The 20,572-nt window shown below is 39.4% G+C and overlaps 2 protein-coding genes across 2 annotated transcripts; one reads left to right on the top strand and one right to left on the bottom strand.

Annotated features, from left to right (window-relative positions):
- Positions 1 to 13,154: 13,154 nt before the first annotated feature.
- On the top strand, positions 13,155 to 15,181 carry GCK72_015712 (uncharacterized protein; the record flags this gene model as incomplete). The annotated part of the gene is made up of 5 exons (XM_053731078.1): positions 13,155 to 13,241; positions 13,787 to 13,943; positions 14,104 to 14,205; positions 14,622 to 14,785; positions 15,050 to 15,181. The coding sequence occupies 5 exons, from the start codon at positions 13,155 to 13,157 to the stop codon at positions 15,179 to 15,181; spliced, it is 642 nt and encodes a 213-aa protein (XP_053585850.1).
- Positions 15,182 to 18,378: 3,197 nt separating this feature from the next.
- On the bottom strand, positions 18,379 to 20,118 carry GCK72_015713 (uncharacterized protein; the record flags this gene model as incomplete). Its single annotated transcript, XM_053731079.1, has 4 exons — positions 18,379 to 18,450; positions 18,526 to 18,694; positions 19,274 to 19,391; positions 20,025 to 20,118. The coding sequence occupies 4 exons, from the start codon at positions 20,116 to 20,118 to the stop codon at positions 18,379 to 18,381; spliced, it is 453 nt and encodes a 150-aa protein (XP_053585851.1).
- Between the last annotated feature and the right edge of the window lie 454 nt (positions 20,119 to 20,572).

Consider the following 20,572-nt stretch of genomic DNA (forward strand, 5'->3'; position numbering starts at 1 on the left):
GTAAAAACCACAAAAATAAGGTTTTCAGAGATTTTTCACACAATTTTCTGTCAAAAAACTCATTTTTTGGGTATTTTGGCTGAAAATCTTGAATTTCAGCAAAAAAAAATTAACACATCAACAAGAAAAAATAAAATATTTCCTCTCGAAACAAATTCCCTTATCAAAATGCCATTTCTCTTTTTCTCTTATCACATCAACATCACTCCTCTCCAGGTCAGACAACCAAAGGGGCGTGGCTTTAGTAGAAAAGTGGGCGGAGCCTATTGACCGGTGTCATTGAAAACAGAATGCGTGGGGTGATATATTGATTAACTTGTGGAAAAATAAAAAATTGGAAAAAATATTTTTTTTCTGAAAAAAAAAGTTTTGTAGTGCCCAGTGATCAATCACAGAGGTTTAAAGGCGCATGTGACCGGGAAATTTGTTATTTTGGAAATCAAAAAATGGCCGAAATTTCGGGATTTGCATAAATTTGCGAATGGCGACGTAGTTGGTTTTTGTAGGCGCCAAGGGATTATGAGTACTCGAAAATTTTTGATTTTTGGGTCTTGACACGAAAATCCATTTTTGACCCTGGATCCGGGTTACTGTAGCTAGAAATGTCGATTTACACAGTTTTGAGCTTAAGGATCCTGAAAGAAGCGCAGTTGATGAAAAATGAAAAAAAAAACTCATAGAATTTTCCGTGAGCTGAAAAATCGCGTTTTTTGGGCAGTTTTTGAGTATTATCATAAAAATTTCCATATTTTTATACATTTTCGAAAAGATTACAATAAACCAGGTTCATAACGCCAAATAAATTCAAAATCTGCAAACTACAGTATCCCTAATCCCGGATTGCTGATAATGAGCTACAGTACCCGTGCAGGATCTAGGATCTAGGATCCTTCAACTACAACAACTTGATCTTAATTACAGTAGCCCGTTATCTGGCAGACAACATTGACGGGTAGAAGAACTTTGCGTGGCCTAGAAACACAAAAACAAAAAATTCGGCCAAGTTGAAATTTTGCTTTTAAGGGTATTTTTGAGACTTATTTTTGGAAACTCCATATAATTTCTGCAACATCCTGTTTTTTTACATACAACATTTTTTGATAACCAACAAAAAATGGTCACATGCTATGCCCTTCCCCTTCCATAAAAAGTTAACGATGCTCATTTTTGAACTTCTGTTTGTTTTCATTAGTTAGGGGTGTGCAAACACAAAAATTTTGAAATTTTTTATCATTTTTTTTTGCTTCTAAATAATAAAAACAGGATCCGAAAATGAAAAATAATTTTCGTTTTGGCACGTAATTCTTTAGTTCTGCACAAAAAAATTGAAAAAAAAAGTTCGGCCAGCACTGGGGGATTTTTGAGTTTTATCATAGAAATTTCCATGATTATCTGCATCTTTGAAAAAAACATTTAAAATACTGTAACGACCGTATCTTAAAAATACTGTGCTCCATGGTTACTATAATCAAACCGCACAATATTAAAGAAGTAGTTGAATTTATTGTCATCATTTCTTATCTGCGTTCAAAAAATCAAAATTTTCGTAATTCACATTATTTTTTGTCATCAAAACACTCAGGCACTGCAAATTTCCAATCAAAACGGTCAATTTTCAGACATTTGTAGATTTAGGAGGGTTAGGTGTGGATTTACGGGGTGTAGATTTACGAGATTCCAAAGTGAAAACATCAAAAATCGGACCGGAAACCCCAAAGATTAGATGTGAACGTTCAGATTCAAAAACGAAAAAAAATTGGTCAAATTGAATTTTTGCAAAAAAATGTAGTCGAAACCGGTTTTCAAAAAAAAAAAAGGAATTTTTGTGACGACGAACGGAAATTCAAACCGAAATTGAGAGATGGGTGTGGTTATGTTGCAGGGGTACAGTAATCTGTTAGGCACCGTAATTCTACATAAGGCCACCGTAAATACTGAAAAAGAACCAAGTTGTCAATACAGTAACCTAGTAAACTACAGTACCCAAATTATGGCTGAAGGACTAGTTTTCCAAGAATTTGGATTTCTAGGCCACCGTGTGGAAACTTAGTCTCCGGGTTTGTTTTTGAAGGTTTTTGAAGGTTTTTGAAGGTTTTCACATTCAACGAGCTATGACTCCCCGAGTAGCAATTTCACAAAAAAGTTGTCAACTACAAAAATGTGCAGAATTCAATTCTCTACAGTTTTCCATTTTAAAATTCTCAAAAATCTCTATTCCTCACTAAGATAATCGCAATTTAGTATCCCAGAGCGAGAGATGGAGAGACGCAGAGAACCGAGAGCACTCTCGTTTCTCTGCGTCTCTCTTGGAATTCAAACGTCTGTAACTCCGCGGGGAGGGGAGATATCAAAAAATGGTCAACTACAAAAATGTAGAGCATGAAAAGGGCTATCTGGTGGGGGTAAAATTGTGTGGGGTGGCGTGACCTAAAAAACCAATAATTTGGGAAAACTAGTCCCCAAGCCAAAAATCGCTCAAAATCTCAAAATTTCGGAATTTTTTTGATTTTATGTACATTTTAAGCGTTCAACATTCTGCATTCGATAAAATTCATTTTAAAAACGGAAAAATTCACGTCGCCGCTATAAAATAGTGATGACCAGAGTAGAGGTAACTAATCAAATTACCCCCTCCCCGTCCGTGTCATCAAAAAAAGAAAATCATCATCATCAAAAATTTGGGAACCAGTTTCTCATCTCAAAAAAAAGTCTCTTCTGCAAACATCCCCCTTCTCCGTTTTCTTGGCGCCAAATGAAGGTCATTCTATGTTTCTCTGCGTCTCTCTATCCGCTGTACTCTCTCATCTTGTAGATTCTTAGAATGACCGGAAAGGAAGATGAGACACGGTCAAAAGTTATGAATTTTCAATTGGGGAACAAGTGGTTTTGTAGGTCAAGAAGGCAAATATTTGACTTATTCTGGGCAACAAGTAGTAACAAGTAGGTAGTTAGGGTGAAGAGGGGACAGGAATACGGTAGAAATCAAAAATTGAAAAAAAATAAGGTTCTGTTTTCGAAATGTACATAAAAACCAAAAAATTTCAACAATTTTCAGTTTTTGAAGCAATTGAACCGATTCCCACTCGCGGACTAGTTTTCCCAATTTTCGGTTTTCTAGGCCACGCCACCCTTTTAAAATTTATATTCACTAAATAGCCCTTTTCACGCTCTACATTTTTTCAGTTGACCATTTTTTGATATCTCCCTTCCCCGCGGAGTTACAGACGTTTGAAGTTCAAGAGAGAGACGCAGAGAAGCTAGAGTGCTCTCGGTTCTCTGCGTCTCTCCCTCTCTCGCATGGGGATGCTATTGTCAAGTTTTCTCAGTGAGGAATAGAGATTTTTGAGAGTTTTAAAATGGAAAAATGTAGAGAATTGAATTTTACACATTTTTGTAGTTGACCACTTTTTTGTTACATTGAGTTTTAGGGAGTTATTGCGTTTTGAAGGTGAAATTACAGCCGTTGATCCAAAAGTGAGTGAAGAATAGTTAAATTGAAATGAAAATAAAAGTGAAACCCTCAGAACGTTTACCTAATCCTTCAGGAGCAGATGTCCAGTAAGAAGGGGACCACCTGTTTCGAATTAGGGTCACTTTCTATCAAATCCTTAGTCAATTAGAAGAAAAATGAGGAATAAGGATAGTGAGAGCACATTTTTAAATTCAAAAATGCAAAAAAGGAACTTTTTATTTAAAAAACTGGCGGAAAACCCTTCAAAAACCGTCAAAAACCACCCGGGGACTAGTTTTTCACATGGTGGCCTAGAAATCCAAATTCTTGGAAAACTAGTCCTCAGCCAATTTTTGGGGTTTTTAATTATTGCTAACAGGAAAACACACAAAAAATCATAAAAAATCGCTTTTTTTTTTTTTTTTTTTTTTTCTGGATTCTTACACGTTCAGCTCAGAGGGTGGGACACCGAAAAATAGCTTAACATTCGGAGTGAAATCCGGGGATTTTCTGCAGATTTTAGAGGCTTTCCGAAGATTTTTTTATATATTTTTATAGCTAAAAGGTGATGAGCATTGGTCGGGGACTAGTTTTCCAAAAATTTGGTTTTCTAGGCCACCACTTGGAAACTTAGGCCACGAGTCTTTTTTCATAGTTTTTTGCGATTTTTATGACTTTTAAAAGATTTTATGTGTGTTTTTCTGTTAGAAATCACTTTAAAAAACCAAAAAATGGGTGAGGGACTAGTTTTCCAGATTTTTGGTTTTCTAGGCCACCACCTGGAAACCTAGTCCGCGAGTCTTTTTTCATAGTTTTTTGCAAATTTTAAGATATTTTAAAGATTATTTGTGTGTTTTTCTGCTAGAAATCATTAAAAAACCGCAAAAAATGAGTGAGGGACTAGTTTTCCAGATTTTTGGTTTTCTAGGCCACCAAGTGGGAAACTAGGCCATGGGTTTTCAATAAGTTTTAAAAGGTTTTTTGTAGTTTTTTTTGTTAGAAAAAAATGAATTTTGTATTTTGACCTGACCCGATCTGACCAGACACTTTGGCGGTTTTTATCAGTGTCCCCTCACGCTCGTCAAATTCAGAGTTTTATCAATGAAAAATGATGTTTTATCACGTTTTTGTGGTCATTTACTACCCCCGCAAAATTGTGGGGAAAAAATTGCAATTTTTTCGAAAAAAAAAGTACAGATCGTGGGATTAAAAGGGCAAATTGGGGGGTCAAAATGGATTACTAGTAGTTTCTGAATTATCGGGTATAAAGGATAAGTGGCAATGAATGACAATAAAACATGACAATATACTTGCAGGTGAGAAACCGGTTTGGAGAAAAATAAATTTTCAAAATTTTTTTTTTAGAAATTTATTTATTTTTGGTTTAAAACTTTTTATTCTCAATCTATTAACTGCGAAATTATTATATTCGGATTCAGCTTGTCGAGAGCGTTCAGAAAAGTACTCATAAGCCCTAGTTCTGACCACTTTGGGTCCAATCACAAAAACTACAGTAACCCGTTTTCATGGGGTACTGTAGTTTTCGTGGTGGGACCCAATAGTGACAGAATGTAGGCTTGTGGGTACTTTTCTGAAAGCTCTCCACGAGCTGAATGTAGATTTTTGGTTTAAAAAATTTTCTGCAGCAGTTTTGAAAAAAATCTAGAAAAAATTGAAAAAAAAATTGAAAAAAAAATCGAAAAAAAAAGTTCCACATTTTCAGTGCACAATGACAACCACACCTAACTCGAACTTTGTCATTATAATCTGCAGCTGGCGGCGCTCCGGAACACTTCAATAAGTTCTCAATTTCTTGGAAAATCTTATTTTATTTGGGTCATCAGAGAGATGCGTCACAAAAAATAATCGGCTCAGAAAATGCCGACTTTTCGATCATAATACACTCATTTTCTTGTTTATCGATATCAATTTTTGACTGATAAGTGTTTCCAGATGTCTACTTGATGTTTGTTGTTATGTACTAAAAAAAATTTGAAAAAAAATTTCAAAATTTTTTTTTCAAATTTTTGTAAAACTGCAACAGAAATTTTTTTAACCTAAAAATCTAGATTCATCTCGTTGAGAGCTTCCAGAAAAGTACCCACAAGTCTACATTCCGTCACTATTGGGTCATACCACGAAAACTACAGTAACCAAAAAATTTAGGAGTACTGTAGTTTTCGTGGTGGGACCGAAAGTGGTCATAACCAGGGCTTGTGGGTACTTTTCTGAAAGCTCTCAACAAGCTGAATCTGAAAACTGCATTCTTATATGGTTCTTGAATGTTTACTTGAATTTCTTAGGCTTACCTGTGAATTGTTCGGAATGTCTTCTACAACATTGCAGAAGAGCCAACCAAGACACGCGGGCATTATGGAGATGTTGGGGATAGGATAACCTGAAACTTTAGAAGTAAACTCCAAAAAAAAAACGGAAAAAAATCGCTTCCAGACGTTGAAAACCGGTGGATTTCCGGCTGGAGGCCTAGAATTCCACGATTCCTTAAATCCTAGGCCACCGATTTTAAAACCAATAAGAAAATTAGATTATTCATAAAATTTGCGAAATTTTGAGCCCCATATTGCCCTATTTTGGAGCATTTTGAGGTTGGTGGCCTAGAAATTCGAAAATTTGGGTTTCTAGGCCACCACTCAGAAATAGGTCAATATGGTACTCAAAATTTCGGAAATTTTATAAAAAATTCAAAATTTTCATTTATAATTGTCAGAGGACTTCATTTTGAGAAATTTGAGTTGAAACATGTTTTTTTTTTCAAATTTTTTTTTGAAAAGTGACATCACGTTCTCCTTCTAGTATTTTCGGATATAGATCATTTTCATATTTAATTTTAGACTCTTATTCGTTCCAAAAATACTCCAGAAAACTTTTTAACTTTTTCCATCTTTTTAACTTTTTCCATGAAAAAATCTGAAGAATTGGCGATAAATTATTGACGTTATCACCGAAAATTTAATTATAGACATCGCGGAAAAAAAGTTTTTGATAACGAAAAAATGCGGAGAAACAGATCGGAAATGGGTTTTACCCTGTATTGATCTGGAAATTTGAATCTGAAATTTTTTTTTTTAATTTACAAAAAAATGTTTTTCAGATTTTTAGAGCAAAAAATTTCAGCTTCAAACTTTCTCACAATGATAATATTATATTCGTTATCAGCTCGTGTTCAGCTTTCAGAAAAGTACCCACAAGCCTATATTCCAATCACTTTGGGTCTCACCACGAAAACTACAGTACCCCTAAATTTTCTTGTTACTGTAGTTTTCGTGGTGGGACCCAATATTGACGGAATATAAGCTTGTGGGTACTTTTCTGAAAGCTCTCGACGAGCTGAATCTGAAAATCGCAGTTTTAGTCAATTTTTATTTTTATTTTCAGAAAAAAATTCAAAAAAATTGAGTAAGATTGCAAAAAAAGTTTTTTCCAATTATTTTTTAAAGTTATAAAAACTGCGGTAAACTAAAAACATGAAAAAAGTGGGCGTGGCTTCCTAAATACTTGACCACCACCCTCGATTTATACGTTTTCGGTGTCTGGCGAAAGAGCGAGAGACGCAGAGAGTGTAGTCCTCTTGGACAAGTAGATCAAATTTGAAATTCAAATTTATTGCGGGAAAAAACATCATTGGCCACTTTTAAAAGTCACTTCAAAGAGGATTTGGTCGGGGGAAAAAGGGGCGGAGTCGCTGAAATGATCAAATTTCTATTTTTAGAGACAAATGGACTTTGATGTGGAGATGATGGCCTAGAAATCCATCTGGTGGCCTAAGAATCCAAAAACTTTTGGATTTTCAATGTAAAAACATTTTTAATAGATAGTTTCTGAGTTTTTGCATATTTTGAATGTAGAAACACGGAAAAATAGCAAAAAATAGAAAAGTTACAGATTTTCGAAACTTTTCGAAAATATAGTTTTACAAAACTACCGTAACTCTCTTGGATTTGGTCTAAATTCAACTATTTTAATATTTTTGGAATCAGCGTGATTTGACGGTTCAGAAAACTATAATCATGCCTTACTTTTGAAAATTAAATTTATTTCATTTTTTAAGGGAAAATTCGTATTCTCCTTATAACTCGATTCAGTGCAGCATTAACTTTAAAATGTTTATATTTTCGAGTTCAGCTCGTCGAGAGCTTTCAGAAAAGTACCCACAAGCCTATATTCCGTCACTATCGCGTCCTACCACGAAAACTACAGTACCATTTTATTTTTGGGTTACTGTACTTTTCGTGTTGAGACCCCAATTCGCTCCAAACCTAGTCATGATTATACTTATTCGAACCGTCTTGACGAGCTGATTCTGAATTTTAACATTATTTCCTGAAAATTGGACTCTAAAGAGGTTTTTGAGGAAAATCTGAAATTTTCAGCAAAAAAAAATTTCCAAAAAAAATTGTTTTCAAGCAATAAAATTTATCTTGTTTCAACCAAATAAAAAAGAATCCCAGCTTTTATCAAAAAATTTCACAAAAAAAAATCACAAATTATTAATAAGTATTGGAAGCGGCGGCAATTGGTGCCTGAGTGATGGCCGGTGGTGGTGCCGGGGCGGCGGTGGCATCAGAAGCGGCTCCCCACGAGCTGGCTCCAGAATCAGAAGACATGGCTGGCTGGGCTCCAGAATTCCAGTTATTGTTGGCTGGAACTGGTTGGGCCGCAGCAGTGTTCCAGGTGTTGGTGGCTGGTGGTGCCTGAGGGGCGGAGCCAGTTGACCATGAGTTGGCTGGTGGTGTCTGGGATCCAGTGGACCAAGTGTTACCGGCTGGTGGGCTCTGGGCGGCTCCGGTGCTCCATGAGTTATCGGATTGCCACGAGTCGACGAGTGGTTGAGAGGCGGCTGCTGGAACTGGAACTGGTTGGGCGGCGGCTCCGAAAGTGTTTCCGTTTCCATTGTATGTTGGGTTTGAGGCAGCTGGTGGAGCGGCGGCGGCGGTGTTGTAGGTCGATGGGTTCTGGAATTGAAATTGATTTTTGAGATTTGAAAAAATTCGAAAAAAAAAATTTTTTGGAAATTTTTTTTGAGATGTTTTTGAAAATGTGATTCTAGGGCATTTTGAAGATGATTTTTGTGTTTTTCACTAAATTTCCAATGTTTTAAGCCCCATATCGACCTATTTTTGAGCATTTTGAATTTGGTGGCCTAGAAATCCAAATTTTTGGATTTCTAGGCCACCAACCTCAAAATGCTCCAAAATAGGTCGATATGGGGCTCAAAACTCAGCAACATTTGTGGAAAACTCAAATCTGATGTTGGTTTCTTACAAAAAGTTCGATTTTCATGTTTTCAGAAATTTTGAAATTTTCCCAAAAAAATGTGTTTTCAAAAATTTCTGATAATGAGATTCTAGGATGATTAGATAATGATTTTTGTGTATTTTACAAAATTTCTGAAATTTTGAGCCCCATATTGCCCTATTTCTGATCATTTTTAGTATGGTGGCCTAAAAATCCGAAAATTTGGATTTCTAGGCCACCATCCTCAAAATGCTTCAAAATAAGTCGATATTGGGTTAAAAATTTTGAAAATTGTTTGGAGAGTCCAAAAATCTTATCAGTTTCAAAATTGGTGGCCTAAAATTTCCTAGAATCCAAGGTCTGAGGTTTGTAGGCCATCAATTTTCAAACGCTCTAAATTACTCATCAAGTTTTGTATTTTTTTGTGCTAGAAATGTTAAATTTATATTTTTCAACAAATTTCCAAAGTTTTGAACCCCATATTGATATATTTTGGACCATTTTAAGGCTGGTGGCCTAGAAACCCAAATTTTTGGATTTCTAGGCCACCAGCCTTTAACTGCTCCAAAACAGATCGATATGGGGCTCAAAATGTTGGAAATTTGATGGAGAATCTGAATTTGTCATGAAAATCTAAGTTTTCCGACTAACCTGAGCAGCTGGATTGATTCTTGGTGCACAGCAGACGCACTTGACGTTGGTATGGTACTTGGATGGTTCCCAATCGGCTTCCGAGACATAAGTCGAGTCGACACGATGGTACTTTCCTCCACGTCTTCTGTGATCCTTGTCGTCATCATCATCGTCGTCGTCATCATCATCATGGTCTGCGCCTCTCTTATCTCTCTTGAAAGTCTCGTCGTCGTCAGTTTTAACGATGGCCAAGAATCCGAAGAGAGCGTCATTTGGGAGTGTGGTGTCACGACGGGCGGTTTGTTGGCAGCAGAAATTACACGAATCCTCGTCATGGTTCGCCACTTCTGAGCACTTCACACGGACGGCACGGTTAGCTGGGACCGATGGGTTACTGTAACCGTATCCTGGTTGTGGGCGGTTGTGATGGTGACGGTTGGAGTCGACGACGAGGAGAACGGACGCGTCGAGGTCGCACACGAAACCTGGCAACATTCAGAGTTTTTACGGCAAATGAAAAAAAATTTGAGAAATTTTTTCATTTTCAAAAAAAAATTTGAAACCCACCCACATGACTGATATCTAACTTTTTTCGGCACTATTATGAAAACTGATCCCAAATTCAAATTTTCCAGAAAATTTCCAAAGTTTTGAGCCCCATATTGACCCATTTTCACTCATTTTGAGGTCCGTGGCCTAGAAACCCAAAATTTTGGATTTCTAGGCCACGGATTCCAATTTGCTCCAAAATAGGTCCATATGAAGCTCAAAATGTTGGAAATTTTGTGGAGAAATCAAATTTAATGTTGGTTTCTTATAAAAAATTAGATTTTCAGATTTCCAGAAGTTTTGAATTTTTCTTTATTGTGCTGGTGGTCTAGAAATATCTGAAATCTCGATTTCTAGGCCACCAATCACAAAACTAATCCCAAATTCAGATTTTCCACAAAATTTCCAAAGTTTTGAGCCCCATATTGACCCATGTCCGCTCACTTTGAGTTTGGTGGCCTAGAAACCCAAATTTTTGGATTTCTAGGCCACGGACCACAATTTGCTCCAAAACAGGTCAATATGGGGCTCAAAACTTTAGAAATTTTGTGAAAAACTCGAATTTGATGTTGGTTTCTTGTGAAATTTTGATTTTCAAAAAAAAATTATTTCGAAAAAAAAATTTTTTGAAAATTTTTCAAAATAAGGAAAATGTAACTCACGATCCTGAATAAGTGGTTGCCAGTATCCGGGTCCATACGATGGGTATCCATATCCTCCTCCGTTGGAATACGATGGACTGCTGGATCCATACGATGGACGTGGACGGTTGTAGCGTCCGGCGGCGGCTTCCGGCTTCACCTCATCGGCTGGCTGGAATTTTTTCAAATTTTTTTTTGTTGGTGACGTTGACGTCATCTTCTGAATCCTTGACCCCAGAATCAGAATCCAGAATCCCTTACCTTGTTGTTGGCAGCGCCGAGGACGGTGGCCAGTGAGGCGACGGTCAGAAGAAGAGCGGTTTTCATTTTCTTCGAAAAAAAGAAAATGAAACGGATCGAATGATGGATTGGACTGAGGCGACACGGAGCATTTTATAGCGGAGCCAAATAGGCTCCGCCCACTTTTGAGGGGGAATGGAGGGATGGAGATCTGGTGATGGATGGGGAGATCGGGAAATGAAAAAGTTTTTTTTTCGAAAAAAATTGGATTCCGATAAAGAAAGGGACATCAGAACCGTTAGAATCTGAAATTCTTTGATAATTGACAGCGTCAAAGGCGCGCCAGGATCCAAATTACAGTAACGTGGATCCAGGATCTAAAAAAATTAAAACACGTCAAAGGTGCGACAGACAACTCGTATAAACTTTTGAAAAGCAAGGTTACAGTACCCTGAACTCCGGCTACAGTATCCCAGTGTCAGGTTCACTACCCTCCTAGGATCCAAACTACAGTAACCCGGATCCAGGATCCAATTTTTTTTCAAAAATTGGAAATTTTTGATTTTCTCGAGAAAAAGGGGTTTTAAAACACGCCAAATGTGCGCCTGACAATTCGTATGAATTTTTGAGAAGCAAGGTTACAGTACCCTGAACCTCGGCTACCGTAATCTAGTGTCAGGTACAGTACTCCCTCTAAACTACAGTAACCCGTCTAAACTACAGTAACCCGGATCCTGGATCCAAAATTTCTTTTTTTTAAGTAAAATTTGTGTCAAAGGTGCGTCAGACAACACCAGTGTCAGGTACAATACGGCAATAACTACAGTAACCCGGATCCTGGATCCAAATTTTTCAAAAATTTTAGGATCGGGTTACTGTAGTTGGATCCTAGGATTCTAATTTTCGCCGATTTTTCTCCAATCTTATCACTATGGGTTACTGTAGACTGTTGTCTGGTCGTCATAAGTACAGTAATACCATTCGATCTCATCTACCTACAGTAACCCGGATCCAGGATCAAATTCAAAATTTTTTTTCGAATTTTTTAAAACTTTGACCAGTTTTTTTTTGTTTTTTGTTGCTTTTTCATATCACAAGATTCGTGCCCCCGCAGACACATTTTTTTCAATTTCAGATTTTTCAATTTTGATAAGAATCTGGACGATTCCATTCCCATTTGTCATGAGAGTGGGGGCGATTTTTCATTTTTCTTCTTTTTTTTCAATTTTTTTCTTTTTTCTCGATGGAATGTTGCAATATGTCGGATTGGATGTAATGGAATCATGGGAAAGCGATGGGAAGAAGAAGATAAATCAAAAAAAAATGAAAAAAATTGACGGGGAAAAAATAGAGGTCAATCTGGCGGAAGGGGGTGGTGTAATAAGAGATTTTGCAATTGCTAAAGATCTTGGGGTAGATCAAAATACAAAATAAACAATGGATACGGTAGCCTAGAGTAAAAGTTAGGGAAGAAGTGGAAAAAAAAATGAAAAAATCGGTTGAAAAAGAGCGAAATTTGGAACCCTAGGATCCAGGTACAGTAACCGGATCCTAAAAATTTTTTGGATTATGCTACTCTACCCTAGATCTATAAAACTGGAATCCTTCTACAGTAGTCTCACTTACTACAGTATCCCACACCGCTACAGTAACCCGAACCTGAAATTTCAGGATCCAGCTACAGTAACCCGATCCTAAACATTTTGAATCTTATTACAGTAACCTGATCCCTGATTCTATGGCTTCAACTACAGTACTCTCTTCAACTACATTCCCCCAAACAGCTACAGTAACCCGATCCTAAAAATCTTGGATCTAGTATTACTGTAGGTCATCATTTCTGGAAATTTTCAAAATCGGAATATTTTGTTCGATTTTGAAACTTTTGTCACGTACAAAGTCGAACATGTGGTACTGTACTCACTTGCCTACAGTAACCCGATTTTTTCCAATTTTTTGCTACAGTACCCCTCTCCTTGCTACAGTAACCCGGATCCAAAAATTAGGGTCTTGGATCCAGGATCCAACCTACAGTAACCCGATCCTACTCAATCTGAAAATTCTTTGAATTCTGGTCCCCACCTACAGTACTCCGAGACTACAGTACCCCTTTTTTTTATTATAGTACCCCGGATCCTAATTTTTGGATCCTGGATCCAAAATTCAGGATCGAACCTACAGTAACCCGATCGTACAGTACCCCCCACAAACTACCGTACCCTTTGTATGACGTCATTTTCTCCGGTTTTTCATCATTTCTCCTCAAGAAAAAAAGAAAAATCTCGTGATCCCTCTTCTCTAAGCCCCGCCCCTTTTCTCGGCCGTCGGAGCACATATAAAAGAGCCCGTCGTCCCCTCGGGAATCCATCAGTCTCTGTTCCGAGATGTTCTCTCCCACTTGGATCGTTTCGGCTCTCGCGATTTTGGCCGTCGTCACAATGGCCGCCGAGACACCGGCTCAAGCTGCAAAGGTTAGTCACAGGGGGTACTGTAGGTTGGATCCAGGATTCAGAAATTTAGGATCCGGGGTACTGTAGCAAGGAGGGGTACTGTAGATTAAACGTACTGTAGGTGGGAGTTAGAATCCAAGAGAATTTTCAGATTGAATAGGATTGGGTTACTGTAGCTAGAATCCTGATTTTGGATCCAGGATCAAAAATCTTAAATTTAGGATCCTGGCTACTGTAGCATAGAAAATGAGTACTGTAGTCTAGGAGTACTGTAGATAGGAGCCAGAATCTGATAGAATTTTCAGGTTGAGTAGGATCGGGTTACTGTAGGTTGGATCCCGATTTTTGGATGCAGGATCAGAAATGTTAAATTTTGGATCCGGGTTACTGTAGCATAGAAAAGGAGTGCTGTAGTCTAGAAATACTGTAGGTTAAATAAAAACGGAACCCAAGGGATTTTTCAGATCGGGTTACTGTAGATTGGATCCTAAATTTTGGATCCAGGATCCAGGATCCAAAATTTCGGATTTTTGATCCAGGATCCAGGTTACTGTACATTTTTTCAGCCAGCCGACGTCAAAGACGCGCCAGCCGCCGCCCACTACGGTGGAGGATACGGTGGACCATCGTACCAACAGCCACAGTACCCAGTCTACCAATTCCCGAACTTTGACGTCAACTATTGCTCCGTTCACGCCTCGTTCCCACTCGTCGGACTCAGAAGTGAGTAATTGGGGTACTGTAGCTGGATCCTAAAAACTATTGGATCGGGGGTACTGTAGCTGGATCCAAGAAATTTTGGATCTGGGTTACTGTAGCTGGATCCTAGGAATAGGATGAAAATTTTGACTACAGTAACCCAATTTTTTTACTTTTTTTCCAGAACACCACGGAGGACACCACGGACGTGGAGACCGTCACAAGAGACAATCCTACGGAGCACCAGCTCAGGACTCGAACAACGGATACGGAGCACAGACTTTCGGTAAGGGGTACTGTAGGATGAGAGAGGGGTACTGTAGCTGGATCCTGAAAATTTTTATCGGGTTACTGTAATTTTCTGGAGTTACTGTAGTCAGTGAGAATACTGTAGTCGGATCCCAACTTTATAGATCTAGGTTACTGTACTTAAATCCCAAAAATTTTAGGATAGGATTACTGTAGTTGGATCCTACATCCTTAGATCGGACTACTGTAGCTTTATAGGGGATTTTACTTAGATAGTTACTGTAAGTGAACTCCCAGATTCAGGATCCGGGTTACTGTACTAAAATCCAAAAAAAAATTAGGATCGGGTTACTGTAGTTGAATCCTAGATCCTAGGATTCAAAATTTCGCTTTTTTTTTCGATTTTTTCTCCAATTTTTTCCAATTTTCTCCAAATTTTTTGTATTTTTTCAGATTCCCCAGCCACCTCGTACAACCCACCAGCCTACGGACCACCATCATACGTCCAAAGACCACGCCCATTCGAGCGTCAAGGATGTAGAAATACGGCGATCTACTCGCGCAAAGCGTGCCACAACTGCTGTCAAATCTCGTCTCGTGCCTCTGGAAACACTTCGGTAGGTCATGGAGGGGTACTGTAACTTCTTGGGGTACTGTAGTTTAGGTGTACTGAAGGTTGAGTAGGATCGGGTTACTGTAGGTTGGATCCTGGATCCTAAATTTTGGATCCGGGTTACTGTAGCATAGAAAATGAGTACTGTAGTCTAGAAGTACTGTGGGTAGGAGCCAAAATCTGAGAGAATTCTCAGGTTGAGTAGGGTCGGGTTATTGTAGGCTGGATCCTGAATTTTGATTTGCATGGATTACTGTACTTTTTTCAGCCAGTCGTCGGAATCCTGATGATCTTCGATCCAAAACTGTCTGCTGACAAGAAACACCACAAGAAGGATGATGACGTCAACTCACCAGATCGGGCCATCCAATGCGTCTGCTGCACTTCCAGAAGAGTCTAAGGCCACGCCCACTTTTTTAATTTCGAAAAAAATTATGTGCCATTTTATAAGTTTCGAAGCAATAAATTGATTATTAATTGAAATTGGAATACATTCTCAGATTCAGCACGCTGAGAGCTTTCAGAAAAGTACCCACAAGCCTATATTCCGATAATATTGGGTCCCACTACGAAAACTACAGTAACCCAAAAAAAGGTTACTGTAGTTTTCGTGTCGAGACCCAACTAGCTCCAAACCTAGTCATAATTATACTCTTTCGAACCGTCTCAACAAGCTGAATCTGAATATTATAACAAAATTTTTTTAGGTGGCCTAGAAACCCAAAATATCGAATTTCTAGGCCACCAGCCTCAAAATGCTCCAAACAATGTCGAAATGGGGTTCAAAATTTCAGAAATTGCGTGGAAAAGACAAATCTGATAGTGGCAATTCCCGATTTTCTAGAAAAAAGTCTAAAATTTTAAAAAATTGAAAAAGAAAAATATCACAAAACCCAGATTCCAGGTGAAACGCTCATTTTCTAGAGTATCAATTCTCAAAGAAAATGGGTCATTACCTCTGAAATCCCGGGGATGTGGGGGTTACTGTAGGATCGGGGTACTGTAGATGGATCCAAAATTTTAGGATCGGGGGGGTACTGTAGGTCTCTAGCAAGGGGATTTTAGACACCTTTGTCATATATCACATAGGTTTGTGATATATATCCAAACGTGCCTAAAATCCCCTAGGGGACCAGAATAATAGAGAATAGTAGGATCGGGGGTACTGTAGCTAGATCCTGGATCCAGAAATTTAGGATTGGGGTTACTGTAGGTCTCACCAAGGGATCTCAGACCGCTTATATGAATATCATACAGTTTTTGATATTGCAGATAAGCCATCTGTGATCCCAACGGGACCAAGGAATACTGTAGTTATCAGAGAATAGTAGGATCGGGGTACTGTAGCTGGATCCAGGATCCAAGAATGCAGGATCGGGGAGTACTGTAGTCAAATGGAGGTACCACCCCGGGGGGTAAGATAAGCAGTAACTATTCTGAAATTATTGCTCAGAATAGCTAGCGGCAGATCTTAGCTCCCAGGGGGTACTGTAGAATAGAGAATAGTAGGATCGGGGGTACTGTAGCAGGATCCAGGAGGGGGGGGGGGGGTACTGTAGTGTCAAGAGGGTACCACCCCGGGAGATGAGATAAGCACTGACTATTCTGAAATTGTTGCTCAGAATAGGCCAGGTGGTTGATCTCAGCTCCCAGGGGGTACTGTAGCTGGATCCAGGATCCAGAAATTTAGGATCGGGGTACTGTAGGAGGGGATCCGAGATAGGATCGGGTATTTTCATAGATCCTGATTCTAGAAAATTCCCGGAAAACCGGATTGAATGATTTCCGGGGGGCCACCACCCGGCTTTTATACCCCCACGAGTGGGCGGAGCCTATTTTCCACCGGACGGCCGTTCTGCTAAAGTGGTGATCGGCAAGTGGTCATCAATCGAGCGCACTTTCCTAGCAAAGGGGCGGAGCCTGGGGTATAAAAGAGCGGCGGTGGCCCCCTGGAAATCATTCATTCCAATTTTTCCCCTCTCCTGGGACACCCTGGGGGATCCGAGTAGTCTCCGGCTAACTTCAAAAATCAGAAGTTAGCAGAGACTCCTAGGATCCACCGGTGTGGTGGACCTACAGTAACCCCTCTTGGATCCAACTACCGTACCCCGATCCTATAATCCCTGTGCTACAGTACCCCCCGGGAGACGAGATATATCATGTGGGCATATTCTAGATGGTGTCAAAAGAATATGCCAGTGATTATTTCATCTCCCGGGGTGGTACATCTACAGTATCCCCTCCCCCATGATCCAGGATCCAGCTACAGTACCCCCGATCCTGTTATTCTCTATTATTTGGGTCCCACTGGGGGCAGGCAGTCGTGAAAGGGAAACTCTAGCATCCTACTGAATTTCTCTACCACGTCTACCGGCCCCCGGTCGGACCTACAGTAACCCCCATCCAGGATCCAGCTACAGTACCCCTGATCCTACTATTCTCTGCTATTCAAGTCCCTCCGGGGGTCAGAAAACTTGTGCGAATAGTTCTAGACCGTTTCCTTGAATATTCACACACGTTTTCTAGGCCCCCGGTGTGCCGGACCTACAGTAACCCCGATCCTATATTTTTGGATCCTGGATCCAGCTACAGTACCCTCGATCCTACTATTCTCTATGCTACAGTACCCCCTGGGAGCTGAGGTTGACTAATGCAATGCTCTAGAACACGTATCTCAAGATCAATGCAGAGCCACCTTCACCTCCCAGGTGGGTACACCTACAGTAACCCCGATCCTAAAATTTTGGATCTGATCCTGGATCCAAAAACCTACAGTAACCCAATTGGTCCCCTTGGGATCTTAAGCTGCTTGTGGTTTCTATCTTAATCTCATAAAAAGATAGAGAGACAATGCACCTTAAGATCCCTTGTGAGAGACCTACAGTACCCCCGTATCCTAAAATTTTGGATCCAGGATCCAGCTACAGTACCCCCGATCCTACTATTCTCTATGCTACAGTATTCTTTGGTCCCGTTGGGATCACAGAGGGCTTTATCTACTATATCTGACAGTATCTGATATAGAGGTAGTCTGTCTGAGATCCCTCAGTGTGACCTACAGTAACCTCCGATCCTAAAATTTTTGGATCCAACTACAGTACCCCGAGGCTACAGTAACCCCACATCCCCGGGATTTCAGAGGTAATGGCTCATTTTCTTTGAGAATTGATACTCTAGAAAATGAGCGTTTCACCTGGAATCTGGGTTTTGTGATATTTTTTCAACTTTTTCAATTTTTTAAATTTCAGACTTTTTTCTAGAAAATCTGGAATTGCTACTATCATATTCGTCTTTTCCACACGATTTCCAAAGTTTTGAGCCCCATATTGGCCCACTTTCGCGCATTTTGAGGTCCGTGGCCTAGAAACCCAAAATTTTGGATTTCTAGGCCACCAGCCTCAAAATGCTCCAAAATGGGTCAATATGGGGCTCAAAATTTTGCAAATTTCACGGGGAATCTGAACATCATATTTATAAGCGACGGAAACGAGAGGAAAACCGGAAAAACAAGAAAAATAGCAATTTGGCATAGAAAAAACGGCAGAATTCAGAAAAAAATAGTCTAAAATAGATCAAAAATCAATTATCTTGAATTCCTTAGAGTCGCCGCCAACGGTTCGGTGGCCAGATGATGTGGGTGGCGCGTCCGGAGACCAGAGAACAGGAAACCTGCAAAAAATCGATTTTTTGCTCAAAAAATCTCAAATTTTTCAGATTTTCAGTCAAAAATCTGCAATTTCTCACCGGTCCGTAGAGATTCGAGTCGTTTCGATGCTCCGGATTGTCTCCTTCCATCCAATAGTGTCCTTTCACCACTTTCGTTTTCCATTCCGGATGATACGTCGGACTTCTGATCTCTCCTTCGACTGCCGTCACACGTTTGATGTGTTGAGTGTCTTTGTCACGGGGCGAACTGAAAAAATATAGATTTTTGAGCCGAAAATTGTGAAAATTCGCTTAATTTGAGCGGAAAACTGCTCAAAAACCGCTTTTTTAGTCTAAAAATCATGAAAATCTAGGAAAAATTATCGAAAACCCGCATTTTTGACACTATGGCCGAACTTTTCGTCTTGTGGCCTAGGATTCCGTGTTGTTGGTTTTCCAGGCCATCGTTACTTAGAATTGGCTCAAAATGTATTGATCTGGTGGCCTAGGATTCCGTATTGGTAGTTTTCTAGGCCACCGATACTTTTTTGTTGAAAATTGGCTCGAAATCGATTGAAAGTCAGCGAAAATCGGCTCAAAATTGTCATTTCTCAACTTGGTGGCCTAGAAACCCAAATATTCTAGAATTCTAGGCCACCAAAACATTTTTTTATGAGAAAAATGACATTTTGCGTCTAAAATTGCCGTTTTTCATTAAAAATCGATTAAAAACAGTCAAATTGAGTCGAAATGGTAATTTTCGACTTGGTGGCCTAGAAAACCAAATCGTGAAGAATTCTAGGCCACCAATTGAATTTCGGCCAAAATTCCGAGTTTGCAGCCTTACGTGAAAACGAGAATGGTTCCGGGTGAGCAATGATAGAGATCTCTCGCCGACAACCACACGAAATCTCGTTTCCACCAACGAGCGTCGCCTCCTTCCAGTGTTGGTTGCATCGAATTTCCTGCAAAAAATCAGTTAAAATTGGAAAAAGAGGGCGTCAAAAGCGCGCCAGCCTGTCAAAATGTATCATTTTTCAAACAAAAAGTAAGAACGCGTCAGAGGTGCACCAGTTCACCGAAATCCTAATTATCGGTGAGAAAACGCGTCGCAGGTACGCCAGTCTGTCAAAATGTATCATTTTCAAAAAAAAGTAAGAACGCGTCAAAGACACGCCAGTTCGCCAAGATCCTAAATATGGGTACCGAAAACGCGTCCTTGCAACGCCAGACAGTCTGATTAACGGTGCTTGAGACGGGAAAACGCGACAAAAACGCGCCAGACAGTCCAAATTTCCATTTATAAAAGTAAAAACGCGACAGAAACACGTCCAGATAACCAGAACTCCGGTCTTTGAATCATAAATTGCGGCAAAGGCGCGCCAGACTCAATATACACTCAAAACTTGAAACTATCTGTCTGAAAACGCGGCAAAGGTGCCCAGGACAGTCTGAATTTGGAGTTTGACTGAAAAACGCGCCGAAGGCACGCCAGTCACCTGATTTCTGGCGGTTTTTGAACCTTTTATAGCGCCCAAAAACCGTATCTTCAGCTTTTCTCTTCCAAAAAACGCGTCGCAGGCACGCCAGAAACTCACCGATAACGACAGCCGGATGACCGACTTTATCGAAAAATGTATAGAGGGCGCATCCACCGACGACGACTTTTCCAACTTTCTTGAGAGCTTGCATTTGGCTGAAAATTGGCTGAAAATAGGCTGAAAGTCATGAAAAATGAGTCAAAAATAAGTTGAAATTGGGTGAAAAACCACATAAATCAGTGAAAAATTCTCAAATTTTTGTTAAATCTAGCGGTTTACAAGCGTCAAGATACACAAAATACAGAAAAATCGGCGAAAATCGGGTCAAAATGTACAAAAAATGAGTTTTTTCTATGAAAATCGGCTGAAAATCGGGCAAATATGGTACAAAATGGGTCAAAATGGGCGAAAAACCGAAGCAAAAATCAAATAAGTAAGGTGAAATTACAGAAAAATTGGATTTTTGAACAAAAAAATGGCTGAAAATGGCTGAAAATTACTGAAATTAGAGATTTTTGGGTCAAAAATGGGGAAAAATAGACAAAAATAGGTGAAAATTGAGGTTTTTGTGCTGAAAATTGATAGAAATCTGGAATTTTTCGATC

This window comes from Caenorhabditis remanei, chromosome IV (genome assembly GCF_010183535.1).
Source record: "Caenorhabditis remanei strain PX506 chromosome IV, whole genome shotgun sequence".
Lineage (NCBI taxonomy): Eukaryota > Metazoa > Nematoda > Chromadorea > Rhabditida > Rhabditidae > Caenorhabditis > Caenorhabditis remanei.